The sequence below is a fragment of the Chanodichthys erythropterus genome, chromosome 24 (assembly GCF_024489055.1).
Source record: "Chanodichthys erythropterus isolate Z2021 chromosome 24, ASM2448905v1, whole genome shotgun sequence".
NCBI classification, from domain to species: domain Eukaryota; kingdom Metazoa; phylum Chordata; class Actinopteri; order Cypriniformes; family Xenocyprididae; genus Chanodichthys; species Chanodichthys erythropterus.
Genome location: NC_090244.1, coordinates 11,739,814 through 11,764,153, shown reverse-complemented (window position 1 = coordinate 11,764,153; position 24,340 = coordinate 11,739,814). Strand labels below are relative to the sequence as shown.

The 24,340-nt window shown below is 35.4% G+C and overlaps 1 protein-coding gene across 1 annotated transcript; it reads right to left on the bottom strand.

The window, feature by feature from the left end:
* Positions 1 to 280: 280 nt before the first annotated feature.
* On the bottom strand, positions 281 to 23,731 carry mpped2 (metallophosphoesterase domain containing 2b). Its single transcript, XM_067379465.1, has 7 exons — positions 23,473 to 23,731; positions 21,041 to 21,253; positions 19,721 to 19,902; positions 17,781 to 18,006; positions 2,892 to 3,007; positions 2,635 to 2,748; positions 281 to 1,429 (listed from the first exon to the last, which is right to left on the bottom strand). The coding sequence occupies exons 2-7, from the start codon at positions 21,166 to 21,168 to the stop codon at positions 1,311 to 1,313; spliced, it is 885 nt and encodes a 294-aa protein (XP_067235566.1). The 5' UTR covers positions 21,169 to 21,253; positions 23,473 to 23,731; the 3' UTR covers positions 281 to 1,310.
* Between the last annotated feature and the right edge of the window lie 609 nt (positions 23,732 to 24,340).

Sequence of the window (24,340 nt, the reverse complement as noted above, 5' to 3'; positions counted from 1 at the left end):
CCATATAATGAGAGTGAGTGGTGACCACATTAAGCAATATTTTCAGTGGAATTTTCAGCTTGTTACTGACACAAAGCTTTCATTTGGCTTCAGAAGAAATGTATGGGTCATTTTTATTTATTGGTCTTTTTGGTATTGGACAGCTCTTGGTCACAATCGACTTTCACTCTGTGGAAAAAAAGCAGCTCAGACATTCTTAAATTATTTTGTGCATAAATAATTTCTTTTGATAGACTTTATAAAGAATAGATAAATGACAGACATCAGAAAAAATCTTGTTTTATTTGTATATAAACTTGGCTAAATGTCACAATGAATAAAAAAGTCACAAAACATATAAAGAAAGCATTTACAACATCAGAAATGACATAAAACCATCTTTTTTGTGCTCACAAGATTGCAGATCCACAGTGAAATATACAACGCACATTATTACAACAACTAAAAATGGAGATGAGGAGAAATGAAATGTCTTAATATTGTAATGTCATTTCCAGTTTCTAAACAAATGGAATACAATGGTATTGCAAATCTTTACGATAAACAATTGTGCTTGAATTTATACAGAAATTTACCTTTGTATATCTCCTGAGGCAGTCAAATTGAAAATTCTCGTCCATTTTTAATGTACTTAATGCACAATCAGATCTTTATGATCTTGAAAATGTGCACATTAGGTCTGTTCTAAACTGTAATTATAGGACAAAGCACCACAGCGATAATGCAAAATTAAATTCACAACACCCCATTTAAAAACCTTTCATCTTTTGACACATATTGTGCCACTCTTTATGAGAGTACAAAATGCTCGGCTGATGGTGTTTAATGACCTGGTAGATAAAGATGTGTCTTCTTGATTAGAAAAGAGCAAAGTCTGATTGCAGCAATAAACATCAGACCCAATGGAACCTTTGACTTGAGTGAAATATGAATTTACTCATTTAATCCAAAACTGAATACACCATACAAGAAGTTCATGAATTTAAATAACTTTATAATAATTTTACAAAGCACAATTAATATTAAATCAGACATGGTCAAGTATTGCTGACACTTTTAGGAGTACCTTTATAATGCACTTTTTAAGATCCTGACCAATAAAAAAGGAAAAACAAGGCAACTGATGCAAACAAATTACAAATATGAAGTTCTTCTTCGCCTACAATAGTCATTCAAATGGTGTCGGCTTCAATCCGACTTTAAAAATATTTCATTTCCATGCATTTTTAAATACAAGCAGTACAAAAAGACCATTCATTTTAAGTAAGGAAGAGTTATGTAGAAAAAAGGGGGTGGGGCTTTAATGAGTCTCAGGAATTTCCTGGGTTGGGGAGATCAAATATGATTGGTGGATTGGTGGGCTGGAAGCTGACTGTACATGTGGAGGAGTTGATAAATGTTGTGTAGCCATCTGTCATTATGCCATACCCTGAGAATGACAAAGAGAAAATATTTTAATTAATTTATTTTATGTACATTTTATTTAAATTTTTTTATATATTTACATTTATAATATTTTCAAATTATTTCAATTTTTAAAAAATATATGTATTTAAATAGATAAATAAAATATAAACACATAAAATTATATTTAATGCTGTCAAATCAATTTATTCAATTAATCGCATATATATATATATATATCTTTATATATATATCTTTATATATGGCTACGCAGCTTTGTCAGTCAAGCAAGGCTAAACGCTGCTCCATCTGAATCACTATGGGCATCGCACTAGCTGAATAAACAGAAGACTGAAACGCATTGATTAAACATGACTAATAAACAAATGACTATGACAATATATGGTTTATCTGAGTTCTTCAAGCATTTTCCGGTATTTTCATGATAATAAAGTATATTTATAATGCAATGCTAATCAACATAGCCTTTATCACTGTATAGAATACTACACTCTAAAAAATGCTGGGTTAAAAACAACCCAAGTTGGGTTGTTTTAACCCAGCGGTTGGGTTAAATGTTTGCCCAACCTGCAAACATTTATATATATATATATACAAATTCATATATATATTATATATATACATATATATATATATTATATTATATACATATATATATATATATATATTATATTATATACATATATATATATATATATATTATATTATATACATATATATATATATATATTATATTATATACATATATATATATATATATATATTATATTATATACATATATATATATTATATTATATACATATATATATTATATTATATACATATATATATATTATATTATATACATATATATATATTATATTATATACATATATATATATTATATTATATACATATATATATATTATATTATATACATATATATATATTATATTATATACATATATATATATTATATTATATACATATATATATATATTATATTATATACATATATATATATATTATATTATATACATATATATATATATATTATATTATATACATATATATTATATTATATTCATATATATTATATATTATATTCATATATATTATATTCATATATATTATATTATATTATATTATATTATATTATATTATATTATATTATATTATATTATATTATATTATATTATATTATACATATAAAAGAGTTAAGCCCTGACCTTCATGGATTCCCCCATATGCGTGGAGTTTGGGTCGGACCCTCTTTTGTACAGTGTTGAGTAGTTCCACACAGCCGACTCTCTGAAGTTCTTTTGGGACCCAATCTCTGAACCCTGGACAAAGTCCAACATCACATCCTTAGTGGCGTATCATCACATTTATGATGACTTTAACATACAACAATCCATCTGCAGACACAAACTGATGTATACATGCTCTACATCTACAGTTACATTTACATTTCTTCAGTGCTTACCCAGAGGAGGCCCATGTGTCATAAGAATATCTACGTCTTCAGGGATCTGGTTCCACTTATCGAGGAGAGACTGGCCACGAGGTAAGTTAAAGCCCCATCCATTAAACCATGGGGTCCTGTGGGAGCAGACAAATGCATTTTACGCACTTCATAAATGTCAAAATCATCATACACATGCCTGTGTTCTGTTCTCACACACATACGGCAAAAGTAGACAGTGTTTCTTTGCAAAACTATTTTCAAAGTAGGTTAGTTGTTAGGTTGTATGAATCTGTAGCCATTTTTAATTTTTAAAAAAATTATAAATAATAATAATTTAATTTATATATATATATATATTTTTTTTTTGACCATCATGATCTAACCCAAACAGTATCCAGATTACTTTTTCTTTAAAAAAAAAAAGTCTCAGAGTATGCCTCAGAGTATTGCAGCATCAGATTTGAGGCCATGGAACAACTCAAGCTATTCATTTCAGCCTCCATCAGGGCGTCCAGCGGTTCGGAGCGGAGCAGAGGTCATCTGCAGAGGAGGCAGATTGATCAAGCTGTCAGCACCAATGAGCAGAAGCATGTTAATAAGAGTTTTATTTCCCCTCTGGGATGGGCCTGCTGACAGCCTGCGGTAACCCGGGCCAGACCTTTATTTACCACTCTCAGACCCAGTCTGATAAGGGCCAAGTGTCTGGCCCCAGCTAGACAAGGCTGTGCAAGGCCAGGGCTAAATGTAGGCCTTGGTAGAGAGGGCAGGAACTGACCCCATGCTGATAAGCAGAGCTGGGTGATAGATGGAGACAGAGCAGACAAATGAGAGCTGGAAGCACTGCGGAGAGCAACGTCTGCAACTGCTCAACGGCATTTCAGAAGCTGCACTACAGTGCAGGATTTCAACACAGCTTGAAACAAACACAAAGGACTAACTAAATTCAAGGTGCCTATATAGTGTTAATGTGTGCATGGTTGTGACATCATAAGCATTTCTGAGTGTCCTTTTTTTTCCAGCATAGTTTTGATAAATGGTCAGGGTGTGAGGAAAACTCTGGGGTAGGATTCATGAAACATTCTTAAATTAAATTCATCTTAACTGCTTATTTTCTAACTTAAGAATATTTTGTATTAGGGTTGTACAATTGATCCAAATTAAACCGCACACACGATTTGGCAACTGGCTACGCAGCTTTGTCAGTCAAGCAAGGCTAAACGCTGCTCCATCTGAATCACTATGGGCATCGCACTAGCTGAATAAACAGAAGACTGAAACGCATTGATTAAACATGACTAATAAACAAATGACAATATATGGTTTATCTGAGTTCTTCAAGCATTTTCCGGTATTTTCATGATAATAAAGTATATTTATAATGCAATGCTAATCAACATAGCCTTTATCACTGTATAGAATACTACACTCTAAAAAATGCTGGGTTAAAAACAACCCAAGTTGGGTTGTTTTAACCCAGCGGTTGGGTTAAATGTTTGCCCAACCTGCTGGGTAGTTTTATTTAAACCAACTATTATTTAAAAATTGCTATATGGCTATCTTAACATGAACCCAAAATAGTTGGGAAATTAAAAACCAGATGCAATTAGAGACAACAATAATAGACAAAAGGTGAATGTTTATTAATAAGATTTAATATTTTATTAATATAAATGTAATAGTTTAATAGTTTATTAATATAAATGTATTAATAAGCAATTTAATAAATGTTTATTGTTTAATAATTATTCATTGAACATTAATAAATGTTCATTTTCAACATATTTTGGGTTAATTTTAATTAAGCAATACAGTAATTTTTAAACAATAGTTGAGTTAAATAAAACTACCCAGCAGGTTGGGCAAACATTTAACCCTACCGCTGGGTTAAAACAACCCAATTGCTGGGTTTGTCCATTTTCAACCCAACTTGGGTTGTTTTTAACCCAGCATTTTTCTGTTTTTTTGGCCTAGCACGAAAATCCTGATCATGCGGATTCCTATTGGAACGACTGGATTTCACCTGTAAAATTTTGCTGAGCAGCAGTAAATGTGACCATACCTTAACAATAGATACATATAATGCATATTACTATTACTAGGGATGTGCACAAGTACTCTGAAGTGACACCAAGTCAAATCAGGGACTGATTACTAATCAATTTCTAATTATATAATTATACAAGGCTTATACATTACGCATAAAAAAAAGTCATGCTGATTGCTGAATTCCCATGAAACCTTCGTTCATCTTCAGAACACAAATTAAGATATTTTTTTGATGAAATCTGATGGTTCAGTGAGGCCTCTATTGCCAGCAAGACAATTAACACTTTCAAATGCCCAGAAAGCTACTAAAGACATATTTAAATCAGTTCATGTGACTACAGTGGTTCAACCTTAATATTATAAAGTGACGAGAATACTTTTTGTGCGCCAAAAAAACAAAATGACTTTTCAACAATATCTAGTGATGGGCGATTTCAAAACACTGCTTCATGAAGCTTTACAAAACTTTTGTTTCGAATCAGTGGTTCGGATCTCGTATCAAACTGCCAAAGTCACATGAACCATTGAAATTTCTAAACACTTATGACGTAACGAAGCCTTGTTTACTGAAATCACATGATTTTGGTGCTCCGAACCACTGATTCAAAACAAAAGATTTGTAAAGCTTCATGAAGCAGTGTTTTGAAATCATCCATCACTAGATATTGTTGAATAAAGTCGTTATTTCGTTTTTTTGGCACACAAAAAGTATTCTCGTCGCTTCATAACATTAAGATTAAACCACTGTAGTCACATGAACTGTTTTAAATACGTCTTTAGTACCTTTCTGGGCATTGAAAGTGTTAATTATCTTGCTGGCAACAGAGGCCTCACTGAGCCATCAGATTTCATCAAAAATATCTTAATTTGTGTTCAGAAGAGGTCTTACAGGTGTGGAAAGACATGAGGGTGAGCAATAAATGACAGAATTTTTTCCATTTTTGGGTGAACTATCCCTTTAAGGTAATCTGCAGGCAGTCTTTAGCAAGAATGACTTACAAACTTCTTAGAATTTATCTTAGAATTTCTTATCTTCTTCCGTTTTTAGTAAATCCGGCTATGATATGACCTGATTGATGATTCTGATTAATATGAAACAGCTTGAAATAAAAGAAACATTAGGAAGGATGAGATTACAAATACTAAGTAGCTAAGTTGTAGCAGCTAATAGCATTAATGAGTCTTAAAGAGCTTGATACTGCCCGTACTGACAGGCATACATATATGTATGAGCACACATGCCCAGTTGTCCAGAGGTCATTTTACAACGAGCACTTGACAAAGTCGGAGTCTCTGAGAGGCAGAAGGTTAAGACTAGAGGGGGAAAGGGTTTTCACAGCATGTTCCCTGAGACCTGGATCTTTTTTCATTCACTGAATTATGCTGAAATAGTCGAGGAACTAGGGCCCAGTCCTTTGTACCCCCTCAAATTAACAATAGCGAGAGAGAGCGCCCTGGAGCAGAGTATTGAAAACCAATTAGAGAGAACGAAAAAGGTTTTAGTGGGGAAAATAGAAACGCATGGAGTCTGGTGCTTTAAAATAACTGCCAATTAAACGTAGAGACCCAGTTAAACCTTGCAAAGGAACATGGTCTGTCAAATAAAGTTGTTTTCAAAATATGCTTCCTCACTAGATGCAGGTTCCAGCATCTACTCCAATTAAAACACACACACACACACACACACACACACACACACACACACACACACACACACACACACACACACACACACACACACACACACACACACACACACACACACACACACACACACACACACAATTATGAAACATAAGTGCTAAATTTACAATTATTTACAAGAAAATATTTGGTTATATAATATATATATATATATATATATATATTATATTATATTATATTATATATATATATATATATAATATATATATATATATATATATATATATATATATATACATATGAACATTAAAGAGCCATCAGAATTTATCAAAAATATCTTAATTTGTGTTCCGAAGATGAACGAAGGTCTTATGGGTTTACAGGTTATTTTCCCAATAATTAATGAATTAAATGAACACATTAAATCAGCAGCCATAACATATATAATACATTATGCTATAAAATAACTGCCAATTTGACCCTTTTAAATGTTCAATATATACAGTACAGTTATGTGGAGCAGACCATTTTGAATCAATGAGATTCACTGTGGGTGGAGTTACACAAAGCAATGTTACAGAAACAGAATCCAAACAATCAACAAAAATCATTAAGTCAATAATCAAGTCATTTATTGCTCTAGGTCAGAACAAATTACATGAAAAATATAGCTTTTGCTTATCGTTTTACTGTGTTATTTTGGTATTATTTATTACCTTTTTTTATATTTAAAATTGTCATTATAGTTTAATGTATATATTGTGTACTATTGTCATTTTTATTGGTGTTTTGTTTTTTTAGCTTTATTTTTATTTCAGTTTCAGTAATTTAAGTATTTCAGCTTCAGCTTATTTTATTTAATTTAGTTTAAAAGCAACATTTCTTAATTTAGTTTTAAGTTTAAAGATGATCACTTCACTGATATTATATTTTATTTCAGATTTATTTCAATTAACAAAAATGATTTTAAAATTTCAATTTTATGTTACAATAACAACATTGATTGCATCACACCTGGTTATGACAAAGTGTAGGACCAGTCTTGGATTTGCAGAGTTAACAGTGATTACCACCATTTTTTGTGTGTTTAAGGCAAGACACCCCAGGTGAATAGGGTAAAAAAAAAATTGATATCACCATTCTCCCCCAGATGATTGATTACATTAAGATTACAAGTTTTCTGAAATGTTATGTTTAAATATGCAAATTAGGCATTATCTAATTAAATATGTGCTAATTTGCATAAAATTATAGAACAAAAATCTGAATTAGATGAAGTCAGGTTCAAAATTCTTGACATATTAAAGACAATTTCAGATATCTATTTTGTATCACTCCATAAATCAGAAAATACTATCAACAGCCAGAAAAAAAAAAAAAAAAAAAAGGAATAAAATGTTGTAAAAAAAAAAAAAAAATCAGACAAATTTTGCATCAACAAATCCAGCAGTAAAAATCTTCAGAATATAGATAGGAATAAAACTGAGAAATTTAGTGTATGTAAGTTCTTGCATTTCTGACATTTTTGTTCAGCAGGACAAAAAAACTCATTTTGAGAAAAGATTTACTGTAATTGAAATCTACAGATGCAAATAGATAACGTGCTATAAAATATACAAATCTCAAAATTAATAGGTGCATAGAAAAACTGTGTTTTTGCCTGTAGTGTCAGGCAAAAACTAAGATATAAGTAAATATTCAAATACAAGCTGTCACTTTACCGCCATCCTCCTTAACCAAATTTAAGAGCGCAGTCATTTACGGATTCAACACTACACATCCATCATCACAGGCTGGGCTCATAGAACCTGCAGTATCCACTGTTTGTCTATCCATTAACGCTTCTTCATAGATTGGAGCGAATGGAGTTGATCGTGGATGAAATAGAGCCTGAACACAGGAAATGGCTGCTGAGGTCTCAGTGTAAGTGTGTGTATGTAGGCTTGTCCGTGGATGATTGATGGCAAGGCAAATAAAGGCGAGTGGTTGCTTTCGAACCAGGCCGGTACCCTTGGGTACAATTTCTCAAACCCTGTTAGTTTTCCTGCAAACATACTCAGGCTCGTCTGCTTTAACTCACACATAAACGTCAGCGTCCAAGTCAGGCTTTCTTCCGCACATTCAAGCCAGTCGTCAATGAGATGTCATTACATCCCGACATAAAAATTAACAAATAAAGGAAGGCAGGATAAAAGAAATGTTTCATTACAGAGCTCAAACAAATAAATTTAAAGATCATAAAATAAACAATTAGGCATTTTACTAAATTTTAAGGTAAAATTAACCTCGAAATATTTGGGTGAATTTTAAATATATAATAAAAATTAGAATTAAATATGATTTTGTCAATTAGTTTAAACTCCAATAGTCTTGAAAATAAACAGAGAAAAGGAACAAAAAAAAAAAAAGTTTAAACACGTAAATTAACAACAAAAAATCTTAAAAAAAAAAAAAATAGAGCGAGAGAAAGAAAGCTTTCACTATCAGAAACTGTGTTCCGTACTGAGACACAAGTGTATATTTGTGTCTGTGCGTGTGTGTTTGTTTTGGCTGTGTCAGCACTGTTTTGATGAACTCTCTGTGACCTGGACACACTCACACACACAGTGGCACACAGGAGCAGCCGCCCGAGCCTAAGTAACACACACACACATACACACACACACACACACACACACACACACACACACACACACACACACACACACACACACACACACTCGCAGTGCTTACTTTGGAATCAGTGTGCCACTCTAATGCACAAGCCTGCCAGGCCTTCAAACACCTCACATGCAAAAAGGATTACTGAAATATTTATCTGCCACTGACAGCAGGACGGTGAAAGAGAGGGGGATCAGAAAAAGATGTGTGATTGTGAAAGTGATGTTGGAGATGGTTATCAACCGTCAGGAGAGAAAAAGCAGATATGAACACGGGACAAAAGTGAAACGAGAGAGTAGAGAGGAAATGAGACGTTGGGATTTCCTGTCTAGTGTGATTTTGTGAAGGTACTAGTACATAGCAAACATCCCAAAGCAAGATTGGCAGCAAATATATAAGAAAAGTTTCTTATGCTCACCAAGGTTCCATTCTTTTTAATAAAAAAAAATACAGTAAAAACAGTAATATTGTCAAATATTATTACAATTTAATTACAATATATTATTAAATATTATTACAATTTTTCTACTTCAAAATATTTTAAAATTTAATATATTCCTGTAATGGCAAAGCTGGTTTTTCCACAGTTTGTGTCACATGATCCTTCAGAAATCATTCTAATATGCAGATTTGATGCTCAAGAAACATTTCTTATTATTACCAATGTTGTGTTATCAGTTGTACTGATAATAATACTTTAAATGTAAATTTCTTAAAAAAATAAAAAATAAAAAAAATCTTACTGACCTCAAACTTTTGAACAGAACTGTAGCTAAGGAAGAGGATTAGGGCCAAGCAATAATAATAAAAAAAAAAAATCTCGAGATTAAAGTTGTTACATTACGAGAAAAAAACTCAAGAAAAAAAGTCGAGATAAAATGTTGAGAATTAAGTCATTAAAATACGAGAACAAATTCGTTAAATTATGAGAAAAATGTCGTTAAATTTCGAGAAATAAGTCGAGATAAAATTGAGAATAAACTCATTAAATTATGAGAAAAAAAAGTTGTTAAATTACGAGAACAAATTCATTAAATTACGAATTTGTTCTCATAATTTAACAAATTTTTTCTCGTAATTTAACGAATTTGTTCTCAACATTTTATCTCGAATTTGTTCAACATTTTATCTCGACTTTTTTCTCGTAATTTAACAACTTTTTTCTCATAATTGAACGAATTTGTTCTCCACATTTTATCTCGACTTTTTTCTCGTAATTTAACGTGTTTTTTCTCATAATTTAACAAATTTGTTCTCATAATTTAACAACTTTTTTCTGGTAATTTAATGACTTTATTCTCAACATTTTATCTCGACTTTTTTCTCAAAATTTAACAACTTTAATCTCGAGATGGTTTTATTTTTTTATTATTGCTTGGCCCTAATCCTCTTTTGTATGTAGCCGTTTATTCATTCATTGAGAAAAAAAGATTGAATCCCTGATTCCAAAGACTTAGCCTCTCAAAAAAAACAATCCTTCATTAAAACAAAGATTAAAACAACTTTAATCTGTTTCCACTTTGATCGTGCTGGCTTTACCACACCAGGACTATCAACAGCCTTGATGACTGGAATACAATAAAAAGCTGTTCCACTCCAAACAAAATACTTATTTTTGTTTGTTTTAACTCTTTCTCTGCCAGCATTTTTTTAAAGTTGCCAGCTACCGTCAGCGTTTTTTATCATTTTCTCAAAAATCTTATGACCCCCAGAATATTTTGTTGTATGAATATCTGAACATGATGATATATGCTGATATATAAAATCTCAAAAGAAAGAACAGACCCTAGCTTCAAGCATTCTTTTTTTATCAACACTTGAATATGGACAAAGACTCTAGATGTAGAAAGACGGTTCAATCCTATTAGTTATGAATGGGAGAAACTGCAATTCGCAATATGGCAAAATACGTCCCGCCTTCTAAGTAAAAGAGCCAATCACTGATTGATAAAGTCAATGCATCACTGCAGCTGCCGTTAGAAGCTCCTTTTCCCATAGAAACCAGAGACTCGCACTTATGACTGCACATGCGCATAGGTTCGTCTTTAAAAATAAGCTTTTTTAACACTAAATCAGCAGAAATCAACAATTATGGGATAGTTCATGTCACATTTTGCTGCTGATTTGAAATGTTATTTAAATTTTATTTAATTATTATTATTTTTTTTTTTCAAAGACTACATCTGGATCAGATTCAGAATGATGATCAAAATAGATGGAGTAGATCGAGTCCATCAACACCCATAATGCTCGCACAGTCCTATAGCTCGTCCTGGGTCGACATTTCATTCAGTAACATTAGGCAGTTATTTGATTTATATGCTGTTTAATGTTGGTGATCACATTATTTTACATATGCATATGATTACATATGCCGTCGCTTGTTTCTGCATCTTCTTCACCTGTTTTGATCAGGAGATTCAGAACTCTTTCAGAAGATGCATAATAGTGCCCTCTACCGTATAATCATCTTTGGCGGGGAAGTGTGTTCTCATAAAAGACGAGATAACAAGCCGTTGGATTTTTCATGTTGCACTAAAGCTTATTAGGCTGCAGTTTAAAGATGAAACAAAAAGAAACTAAGATAACGACTTGCAACCAACCTAAAATAACCTCAGACCTCAAAGGTAGACTACGACTAAACAAAATATGTTGTGTCTGCACACTGCCTTGAGAAAAACAAATAGCAAAATCCCCTCTGGAGATAAAAAAACAAAAAAAAAAACAAGTGTCCTACTCCACTGTTGAAGCCTGTGAAGAGATTTGTTTTTGTGTGTGTGGTCAACATATTTCCATACAGCCTGCTTACTAACAGCATCTGATCACTTTTCTAGTTGGTCCATCGCTCTCTTTCTTTCACTGTGCCCTCACTATGCCCTCCACCCCCCCTCAATTTCCCAATCCGCCCTGCCTGGTATCACAACCGCCACCAGCCATAAGCATGCCCAGCAGAGGAGATCTCAGCTGTTAATTATCACTGACAAATGACGCCACCTTCGGGCCAGGGGTCAGCTTACAATCAGTGACGTGAGCAGGTAGCTTGTCAGCAGGAGCCAGAGAAAACCGTTGCTTCTATAGAGGCTTCTGTTGATAGCTGAGAGGACAGGATGGACGAGGTAATTACATTTACGAACAGCATGCGGGTTCTGCATTTCCTGCATGAAGGTCACTAATAAATTAAAAAACTGAAAACATGAGCAAGCTAAAGTACAATGAGCATATGCTTCTGTAACTCAATGGGAAAAGCGTGGCGCTCGCAACACTAAGGCTTGATTCACAAGGAACATGTGCAAGCCATCATATTGTGGATAGGTGGATGTGAAAATCAGTAGAGGTGAAAAGCATTGACTTATAGATTCTTTTCAACACCTTAATTCAGTCAGTTCAATTTAGATGAGTCAATTAATATTCATTAGCAGGCCTTCAAGAGTCTAACACTACCAAGATGCTGCACATGTTAACACACATTAAGCTCTCAAGATGTTAATAAGCCTGTAAAATTTTACATCTGTACTAAAGCCAGTGTATTACATGATTTAACGCTTCATAAAATGTTTGTATTTCTCATCCATGCCGGTAGGAATGGAATCTTCTAGAAAGGTAGCCAATTTACATGGGAAACTGTACTGTAAAGATTATAACAATGCATGCTTTGTTATTGACATGTAAATTGTACATACGTTCAGTTTTAATAATAAAGGTCAGTTTTACACCTAACACAACAAATGTTTATCCTTCTGAGAAAGGTTTGCATACCTGATCAAAAGTGAAACATTTCCAAGTTTTAAAGCCAAATAATTCCCTAAATATAAAAATTGCAAAAAGACTTTAATTTAATACATATTATTATTGTTATTAATAACACTACCTTTCAAAAGTTTTTTTCTGCTCACCAAGTCTGCATTTATTTGATAAAAAAATACAGTAAAAACTGTTATATTGTGAGATATTATTATAATTCAAAATAACAGTTTTCTACTTTAATGTATTTTAAAATGTAATTTATTCCTGTGATGGCAAAGCTGAATTTTCAGCATCATTAGCGCTGTTTCCACCTGGTATTAAGGTTTTGGTTGATTGGATGTCAAGTAGACAAGGGAGACACATTCCCATTTACACCTGGTATTTTAGTCTCTTTTGTCCACTTTCAACCACTTTTGTCCTGATTTCTTTGAGGGAAGAAAAATAAGCCACAATAGGCTCGTGCAATTTACAAATGAACACGCCTGACTGAAAATCATACGGAGAGCATCGGCTTTCATTTCTCCTTTTGATAGCTGCAAGACCACGCCGAACGCTGTGACTGAGTGTTAGAAATCAGGAATGGTGAGAGAACATTGTGACTGGTACATTTTTCATCTTCAAACCAAACTTGGGTCTTCAGCCGACAAAGTTTCAATCTCATCTGGCTAACGTACGTTCCATAATGTTTACGCATCTGGTCAGTAGGCGGAGAGTTCACATAATCAGCCTAAGCAAAAAGTGGTGGGGACACTTCCCAACAGTCCTCACCTTAAATGACATCTATGCTACTAATACTTACTATCATCAAGTAATTAGCGCAATCAGTTTCACACTGATCTGACCGCACACAGGGAGAAAATCTCACACTTCATATCTAGTATCTGTACTAATGCCGATAAACAGCTTTGCTGTGTACCCTAAAAAAAACACACAAATGACCGTTATATCCTCCCTGATCATTCATTTACAAGCACATCATAATCATAACATATTAGCACTGAGGATGAAGCTGTGATATGGTTTCTATGGCAGCAAGAGACACACCTCCACTATCTATCGTAGCCTGGCCTTGCAAACACTCACCCAATATGAACTCAGGTCACATGACTTACGTCTGCCTTTCCTAAGAGGATTAGAGAGCCTTTGATTTTCAAAAGCCAAACCACCGTCTAGCACAACAAGCTTACACGTTAATCAAACCAATCACAGCTGCAAGCTGGAATATATGCAACACATATCGGTGTGGATATCAGGCGTAACGCAAGTAGGATTACCAAACGCGCCGTTATCAGTATAGCAGTTGCCAAGCTATGCAAGATACCCCTGCTTCTATTGGATGATCTGGTTAGGCATACAAAGGTATATCGGATATTCGTCTGGTACGACAGAGAGTAATCAAGTCAAGGTCAACGTAACGTCGGGAGCACTGCCATGAAAGGGAATACTGATAAATAAACTGACATAAAACAGGCTCGTCTTCTACCTTGGGCCAGACGGGAGTCAAGCCTGAGCGAGCACTTTGTAGGGAAGAAGAATGAAGCCGTGTAAATGACCTCCTTGATAGCTGAGGCCCGGGGTCAGGCAGGTCAGAGCGGCCCACTGCGAGTATGCACTTGGAGGGGCGCACCGGGGTCGGCCTCACGTTTTGATCCTGGCTCCCAACAAAGCACCAGGATGTGTTGGAACAAAAAGCACTTCCTGCAGGAGAGGCTGGGAAAACTATGACCAAAGAGCACCCCCACCGAGACCACCCATCACAGATGTCTGGTTTTCCCACTTCTTACCAAAATTAGCATTTTAATTCTGCCTGGCTGGCTGAAGAACGTAAGATATTTTAGATAGATAGAGTAAAGATTTTAAATAGTGGATTTGATTCACTAATCGTGTTTTTGTGAATTTGATAAGCCAATTAACGAAAAAAATATTAACTAAATTACTAATATAATATATTTATATAATAAAATAAAAATATGTAAATTACAATGCAATCATTTCGCCAATCATTCTTACATATTCGGGTCTTTATCGACCCGGATCAATATCTAACACAAAGGATCTCTACCTGTCACGATAATATAAAACTCCTCTGATATTAGAGTAACAATTACAGAAGAATAAAATAAATCGTATTTTGTTACCTTTTGAAGCTTGAAAGCGCTCCGTTTGAGCAGATGTTTTATGCCATCATCACTGTCCTCGTCAGAGCTCATTTCCCAGTAAATTCAGCAAATAATGGACTAGTTTTATGTTTGAGGTCGCAAATACGAGCCCATTCGCGATCTCAAACGTATTCTCAAAACTATATAATTTTCAACATCTTCAAAATGAATATTTTATTCGCTAACAGCTTCACCAGATCCATCCAGTAACAGTTACAGTAATATTTGATTGCATTCAGTACTTGTTCTGCAGTAAATCGCTGTGCCATTTCATGTTTTTCTTATTCTTTCGTTTTCGGTCTGAATGAGTCGTCACTTCAGCATTGTGTATTAGACATTGCCACCTTGTGGAATAAAGGTGAATTGCACTTATTCCGTCATCTAAGATTCAATTATTGTTGTGAAGAAAAAAATATACATACACTCATACACACCTCGGGTCGTTTGTGACCCTATACAATTTTTACAAAAAAAATGAATACAATAGGCTTTCTTTTATAATTTTATTATTTTTTTCTTGTTATTATTCTTTATAATGAATTGATTGAGGAATACCAAGAAGGTTGATGTCTAACTTTAAAAAATGAACGAGGAGGAGGGTAGTGAATGAGGTATGCATTTAAGGGTTAATAGGATGAGATTTCTCGCCGAGTTGAAAAGATGTCTCACAAATATGCCACTGCTACGTTTACATTACGCCTCCACTGTTGTTTTGCTTTTTATATAAATAAAAACTACTTAATTCAGTTGGATAACGGTCCCTTCAAATTCCATCCAGCTCATTTAACAAGAACTGCGGAGTCTTAAGTAGCGCAACAGGAATCAGAGTTCACTGATCATGTGACGAGAGTAAGTGATGAGATGACTGACAAGACCATGGCGGAGGATTCGTTGCGCAACAGAGCCTCTGACAAATGTTTTATAGTGTAGAATGCGCACTCAGCACTGCCGCTCTATGTTTACAGAATACACATTATCGCGAAAGTAAAACGCGAGTGCGCATTTGAAAGCAGCTCCCTGATGCATGCAAATATCTCCCAATATGAAAGCTATCTTAGGCTGGGCTGTGTAGTTGTAACCATCTCTTAGCTCTGTATCATGCTTGAGGAAAAATTTGGTCTCTGTTTGCACATTGAATATTGAGAGAGTAGTTTGATTATGGTTGCACTTAACTGTAACTGTGTTATTTATTTTTATTTATACAGTTTTTATTTCTATGATCAATTTGTGGAAAGGAGTTCAGTTAGGAGGTCAAAAGTTGTAGAAGCTCATAAATCATGTATAGTTCTAAGGTCTTAAGAGACTCATAAAGGAGGAAAGCCAGTCAGTTGAGTTTGTGGCAAAACCTTTCACAGTGCTTGAGTATGTTTATCTTTTACTGCATATGATAATTCATACTCAGAAAGTAGAACTGAAATGACATTCATTACTAAATGATTAGTTAAAACATTTAAAATGCACCCGCCGACTTTTTTTCTAGTAATTTATTTCATCATTGAGGATTTCTTAAAAATACGGTCTAAAACTTGTCTCGTTCTCGTGAACTCAATCTTGTGTCCAGTCTCATCCAGTCTCTTAAATTTATTTAGAATAATCTGGATTAATTAACATCTGGTTGAAGTTTTGCATGTGAACTTTTTCTGTGCACAAACATTTTGTATGAAAGCAGTTTATATGAAATTATTAGTGAATGAGGCCTAATGTGTCTTCCACAAAGATATCTGCAGAGCCAGATACCAAGGACATATGGTGACCAGAAAATATGACAATAAAAACCTTAATTTGTACATATATTTTTAAATAAAAAAAAGAGGCAACTGTCATCAATTTCAACTGACGCTCAGCATCGTCTCCAGGTGATAAACTGCTTCTAGTAGCTGTCAACTACTGTGTCACACTGCCACAAAGCTCTCCGTGCCAAACACTGCTAGGCATCTATTCACACCTGAAATCTAACACATCTCTGTTGGTCTCCCATCGGCGAGAGGGGGGAAGCCCAGTGGGTGAGGGGTTAACTGAGATAATGTTCTGCTTATCAGACACTGAGGTCTTTGCATGAAAGATGCCAATGTGTGCTGACGGCTGTGTGTGGGTTAAGAGTAACAGAGGAAGAAAGATAGATGGAATGAAAGAGAGTGAGTGAATGTGTGTGCGTATGTGTGTAACACTATCTGTAGCGAGTGAGAACATGTCTCGTGTCCTGCGGAGCAAAGAGTACAACGGTGTCTAGCATAACCCAGGTCTACCGAGGTCTCTCTGTAGACAAACTGTTGACCTCAAGATATAAGGCAGCCATAAGAAATCATACAAGAGACATAAACCTTATTTGATTCCAATAAATCAAACACAAACTTCATGTAGGTCAGTAAGCCATCTGTTACTTAACTAACGGACTTGACATATGTTGCATATGGTTTGTACATACAGAGCACTGATTGTGATTTATGGAGCTTTATCAAGCAAAACATCACCAAACAACGTGTCTTGGAAATATGGTTTACCAAAAATTAAACTTCCTTAACACATGTACACAGTGATGGATGAAGGAATTAACAAGTCACTTTATATAAACTAAGCCTGGGTATGCTGCTTGACAGATGAAGCAAACAAAAAGTAAGCAATTTGAGGACAACAATGATTTAGAAATGCTTACCATGGAGCCCCGTATATCCTGAATCCTTTAATGGTGACCTCAGAGTCCTGTAAGTACACACAGTTTGTAAGGAGGGACTGAACGTCATCAAAATCCTCAGGTCTCAGCTTGGACACTGAGGGGAAACGGTAGTAATCCTGCTTTATGAGTTCTGCCATAAAGTCTTTATCGAAGGTAAGTTCGTGATTTCCAGCGATGACAACTTTGTATTCATAGGGAAGGCTGCCTGTAAGTGGAGACAGATAATGAGAATGACAGATTTTGGCAGCAAATGGAAAACAATATTTCGCATTATTGTGGCCATAGGACTATTTAAATGCTGCAAAGTGACACATTAGGCCAGATTATTTAGTGACCTAGAATCTTAAAAAGATTACCTAAAGGCTTTGACCAACTAGAAGCAAATATACAGCTCACTGTGGCTGCCATTCGTAGGCGGTAGCATGACATTGATTTCACCAGATAAACAATAGTTTTGACCTCTGTAACCCTAAAGAACTTTGATTTCATCAAAGTGAATTGCTGCTGAGGCCAACGAGACCAGACCGAAGGGCATCTATTTAAGCCAACAGATGGGCATTTTTCAATTTCCAATTTGACCTCCTTCAACTCCAGTAAGGGCAAATGCCTTCCTATTGTTAGAAATGCTGTGCACATTGCAGCTTATTAAATTCAGTCAAAATTATGTAACAATACTGTCAGTTTTTGCATTGAAATTACAAAATATACAACACTGATATGCATCAATCTTAAAGGGGACCTATAATGCCCTATAAAGTCTGTGGTGTCCCCAGAATGTGACTATTAAGTTTCTCAAAATATCCCACAGATATTATTATAGCTTGTCAAATTTGCCCCTATTTGGTTGTGAGCAAAAACATGCAGTTTTTGTGCGTGTCCCTTTAAATGCAAATGAGCTGCTGCTCCCAGCCAAAAGAGGGCGGAGCTTTAACAAGTTGCTCAACAACAACAAAGCAGGACAATCTCACGCAGGCAAAATGGCAATTGTCAGTAGCATTGTTCAGCCTTACATTGTTCAAACCGGAGTCGGACACTGATGGAGAGACTCAGGAAGAAGTTACAACTTTTAGAATGCATCTGGCCCTTTCTGAATGGTTAGTGGATAAATTTATGTAGTTGCTGGAGTTGATTCATGTTAACCTTTTGTGCAAATCCAGCATAGAATTGACCCTCGTTTCTGAAGCAGTCTGGCGTAAACTGATGAAATGGTAACAACACTCTACTACAACAATTTTTCTTCTCTAAAGCAGCTCAACATGGCCTCACCCCCTTTGTTGCGTGTTCTCGGGGTCAGGGTTTATGTAAATTTTAGGGTTAGTGATGTCACTAACCCAGGAAGAAGCTCATTGTAGTCCCTACCAGCCATTTGTTGTAGTCCTTAAACAGAAAAAATGTCTCCCTTTACCTTGAACTTTGAGCGACGTAACTTTGCAGATGTTGATAATGCTCTAACAGCAACATTACACACTAACTAAAGTTAAAAAAGTGAAATCATAATCAACCCCCCCTTTAAAATAGGGCACTGCGTCGGCGCCAATAGCCTCATGGGTAGTGTGTCGACATTCGGGTAACCCAAGTTCGAGTCCAGACTCGTGGGCCTTTCTCAATCCTGTCCCCTCTCTTTCTACTCACTGTCCTATCACAACAAAAGACAAAAATACCAAAAATAAATCTTAAAAAAAAAGGGAGGGAGGCACTGCCCAGATGTGCAAATACTAAATTTAAAAAAAAAAACTTCTTTGTAGTTAAAACAAATCCTAAATAACACAGATTTTCATTTTTTGTTTTAAATTCTGCCATTTTCTTAGACGTGATTTAAACAGTATCATTAATATTGACCTTTTGTTTGGGAGTTCATGCTGTGACAGCAGGGGAAGTGCTTGTCAGCAAAGGTGACAGGACTGGTTTTGCGCACTTACCTAACCAGTCATTAAACTTCTTCACTTCAGACGGCAGGCCGAGCTCAGTAAAGTCACCCGTGTGAAGCAACACATCACCAAAAGGCATCTGGATTCCATCTGTCCTCGAGTGCGTGTCTGAGACGCAGACGAAACGCGTATGACCCACAGGCTTTGGCGCATCGTAGGGAAGTGGCTCTACCCTGTGGAAATTAAGAGTGTGTTTGTTTCTGAAGGAAATGTTTGTTTGTTATATGAACAGATGACTTTTATTAGCGAATTAAGAAAAGGTTAAAGATACCAAAGAAAATTCTACAACTTTCCAAAAAAAAAAAAAAAAAAAAAGACAACATTTTGAATGTCTATACAATGAAAGCCAATGAGGTCCAAAACAGCCTTTCATTGTATGGGCAAAAAACACATTTGTCAAAATATCTTAAAAAGTCATACAGGTGAACTGAAACTGTAAGGAGTAACATCCCCTTTTTGAGCTTCCTATATGTGAATCATGTCAGCATTATCGCCATATATTGCACTCATAAATTGCTCTGTACTGCACAAAGTACATTGCATCGGGTTACATAATAGAATTTAATGACAAATAGATGTTTCTTCCACACTTAAGCTAAAAGCAATTCAATGGCACATGCATCCTGGTCGATCCCTTTTGTTTGTGCTGATGTGCCTTAATTGAATGGTACTATTGAAGCAGCAAAGGCTCGGCTAATCAGGCTGGTCCATACTTTAGTATCTGCACTGGGCCTCATTATGCCATCATCAGCATCAGTCAATAATCAGGTTTCTTTAGAGGTGAGCTCTGACCCTGGGGTCAAAGAGCTATTGTTAAAGAGCTAATCAACTCAACTAACCTTTGACCTTCCTCTGGTTAATAACAGTCTTACACTGTTTTAACCCTAACATCTCTATTACGATTACAATAAAATTTAGCCACAAATGCTTTAATGCTGAAAAAATATTGGTTTGATATATTCATAACCTAAAATGTTTATGTGTCTCTGGTTCTTGCATTTAGTCAGTTCATGGCTATAGACAAAGAATTAAGAAACAGCTACTAGATTTACACTGTGCCATTATCTTATAAACCTTGTTATGCGCCACCCAAAAATCTCATTAAAATGCCTAATCTGCAACAACATTAAGTTAAAAAGGTCAATTTAATTAATTACACCAGAAGTGAAGCCGCAGGAGCCTCTGATCACCTGGTGGGGCGAGATGACACAAAAGCAGCCAGATGTCCTCTCTGTCAGCATTCTGTTCTGTCTTCAATCAATCAATTAAATCAATGTTTCAGTTACAGGAACACTGTACACAGACACTCACATGTGGACGTGAGGGGGCTGGAAGCGGCTCTGGTTGATGTTGTAGTGGGTGAAGGCCTGTGTCGGGTTGGAGCTGTACTCATCCACGGAGATGGTGACCTTCCCCTGGGAGGATATTCTGCGAGCCATGGCACCTGTGGTTGGGGCATGAGCAGGTCACAGCGGTGCAGCGCAGATCCGGTGAGCAAGCATCCTTTAGTCCCAAGGCTTGGATCTGAGTCACCACATACAGAGACACCAAGATGCATAATGTTAATGAAGCAAATCCAAATACAGTTAAACAGGAAGGTACTGAGACAGTGTCAACAGTATATTCAGTAATTTGACCTCAAGTTTAATCTATGTTATAATCTATGTTATATGTGACCCTGGACCACAATGTATTTGCCGACAATACATAGTATAGGACAAAATTATCGGATTAAAATTGTATAGGATAAAATTGTATGGATTAAAATTATTATATTTTTCTTTTATGCCAAAAATCATTAGGATATTAAGTAAAGATCATGTTCCTTTAAGATATTTTGTAAATTTCCTACCGTAAATATAGCAAAAATGTATTTTTGTGAGTGGATATACATTGCTAAGGACTTCCTTTGGACAACTTTAAAGGCGATTTTTTCAATATTTTGATTTTTTTGCACCCTCAGATTCCAGATATTCAAACAGTTGTATCTCGGGAACATATTGTCCTATCTTAACAGACCATGCGTCAATGGAAAGCTTATTTATTTAGCTTTCAGGTTTTGTATAAATCTCAATTTAAAAAAAAAAAAATACCCTTATGACTGGTTTTGTGATCCTGGATCACATATTTAAAAAAAAAAAAAAAAAAAATGAGATGACTAGAAATGAATTCTAGTGAAACTTTTGTATTGCACCGACTCAAAAACTTTGGGTGATTGAAATACTATGAGCTGGGAGGAAAAAAGAAAAGTTTCATGAGGGAACGCAATACTTTTGCAAGAAAAAAATAAAGTTTTGCAAGCAAACACAAGAAAGTTGAAAATTTTCCTCCAATCATATTTCTAATTTATTCGCATGAAGCATGTTACATTTTCACAAGAAAAGTATTATATCAGTTTATGCAAATCTAATTTTTTTTATTTATATTATGTTAGATTAATAAAGTTCTTTTCATATTAATGCAAGCGAACGCGTTTACCTCCATATTAATTTTATGGCGAGCATAAATCCTTGGCCATATATCAAATGTTTTATGCTCACCATAAAATTAACAGATAAGTAAAAATCTAGAAGTTCATGAGTCCCAAAAAATATTATTTGGAAGAATAAAGAATCAGTAAGACATAAATAACAGACAACTTAAAATAGAGCAAAATATGTTAACATGTAGCTAAATATGTTAACTAACTAGTCCATAGAAGAGGAAACATGGATTGCAGAGTGGTAGTCATATAAAATATTTATATAGGCTATATTTCACAATCTGTTGCGCTTCGTGTTAGGGTCCTAACCACCCTGTCAAGATGTATTTTGTGATAAATGATGCCTAACTGTATATTATCCCTTATATAACTTGTTCTTCATATTTTTCCCCTGGTTTGGGAACCTCTGCTCTGCTTCCTGTTCTTGCAAAATGGATTTCAAACTGTCAAATGCACCTTTCCCACAATGCTTTACTGCCTCTCCCTTTAACAACAAAAGCTCAAATCATTGTTTAAAAAAAATGAATAAACTATTTATCGATCTTAACTCTTGTTAATACGTTTTGCAAGTAATTAAAGACATACACAAGATTGTTTTAAGGAAAAAACCTCCCTCATTGTTACCTGCATCCATTTATTTTGTTCAGCTGCGCCGCCTCTGAGAGTCTCTGGCGGGCTAACCTTTTGCCATAAACTTGAACTTTGCTCACCCTCCCTGGACGACTTCAGACCGAACACATTAATAACACTTATGACCAACAGCTCGCGGTGAGCTGGCAGCCTCTGACTCCATAATTATCTGTCAACAAAAGCCAAGCTTCTAAACTGGCGTCAGACTGCACGAGGAAAGTCTATATTTCATTGTACTGGTAATACAAAATCTGTTCTTCTTACTATGAGGCAGCTGAATCACAAACGTTCATTCACATAGCATAAATACCCCGTAAATAACGCATAATTTGAGCACAAAGCAAGGCACGAGTCATATTAAGCACATAATAATCAATGAATATTACCGTTTTCCACATAATTCCTTTATTCAGAAGCCAAGCTATGAACGTGGAAGAAACTTAACGGCGCGAAAATGTGACAATGTATCGCTGCGAAAATGTTACAATGTAAAATGCGATGTAAAAATGTTCTAATGTAATTCTAAACGATTTCCCTCGAACATGACAACCAGCCACCTCTAACCCAATACCGCTTTGTGCCTCGCTATTTTTTCCCCTAGCGATCTTCTTCAAAAGCGACTTGTGTGTACCTTCTCTTCTGGCCCAAAACCGCTCGGGGGTTGTCCGCTGATGTGTCAGAGACGACGGTCATCGGATATTTCGGAAGCCGTGAGGGGTTGAGGTCGCGGCGGCCAGGGCAGAACCTTCGACCCCCAGGGTCTCTCTTCACTAGCAGCACTCTCACTGAAATGCGACAGACGAGGAAGGAGGGAGACAGACAGACGAGAGAGAACAGCTTCGATGAGGGAAGAGGGGGAGCCCGAGAGAGACGACTGCAATGAGAGCGCGCTGCCACTGGGGTCAGGGAGCACAGCAGTGGAGTCGAGGGGTAAAAAGACGGACAGCCATTGGGCAGCACCTTTCACCGGAAGCGCACGCAATAGGTCAGACAGCCAATGAATTTGCCAGCGTTATTTGCATATATTTTATAATAAGAATAGACTGTCATTAAGGTAAAATCTTTGTGTTTTTTTATAAGCAAAAGCTGGTCCATATGCCAGTTTGGCTTTATGGTCTAGCACAGTGTTTCTCAACCAGGGGTCCATGGACCCCTAGTGGTCCTTGACATAATGCCAGGGGGTCCTTATAAAATATCTGAATATGAATTTTTGTATATTTTGACATTTGACATGTTCCCATAAAAGAAGATAATATATGTATAATATAACTGATGATATGACTGAATATTGGACAAGTCAACTAATGTAAATTACACCACTTGATTGCATTTGGTCGTCACAAAGACATTAATGATACCAATGAGCCAATTTTTTTCTAGGGTCTTTGAGGATGGTTCCAAATATGACGGGGGTCCATTACTCAAAAAAGGTTGAGATTCACTGGTCTAGCACAGGGGTTTTCATGTATATATTAACTATAAAAAAAGTATAAATGTAT

Excerpts from the sequence above, each read along its gene's own strand:
- mpped2 (XM_067379465.1), bottom strand. The coding sequence starts at position 21,168 with ATGGCTCGCAGAATATCCTCCCAGGGGAAGGTCACCATCTCCGTGGAT. Across the intron at positions 2,749-2,891 it reads GACACATGGGCCTCCTCTGG|GGTTCAGAGATTGGGTCCCA; the intron begins GTAAGCACTGAA and ends GACTTTGTCCAG. Across the intron at positions 1,430-2,634 it reads ATATGGGGGAATCCATGAAG|GGTATGGCATAATGACAGAT; the intron begins GTCAGGGCTTAA and ends TGTCATTCTCAG.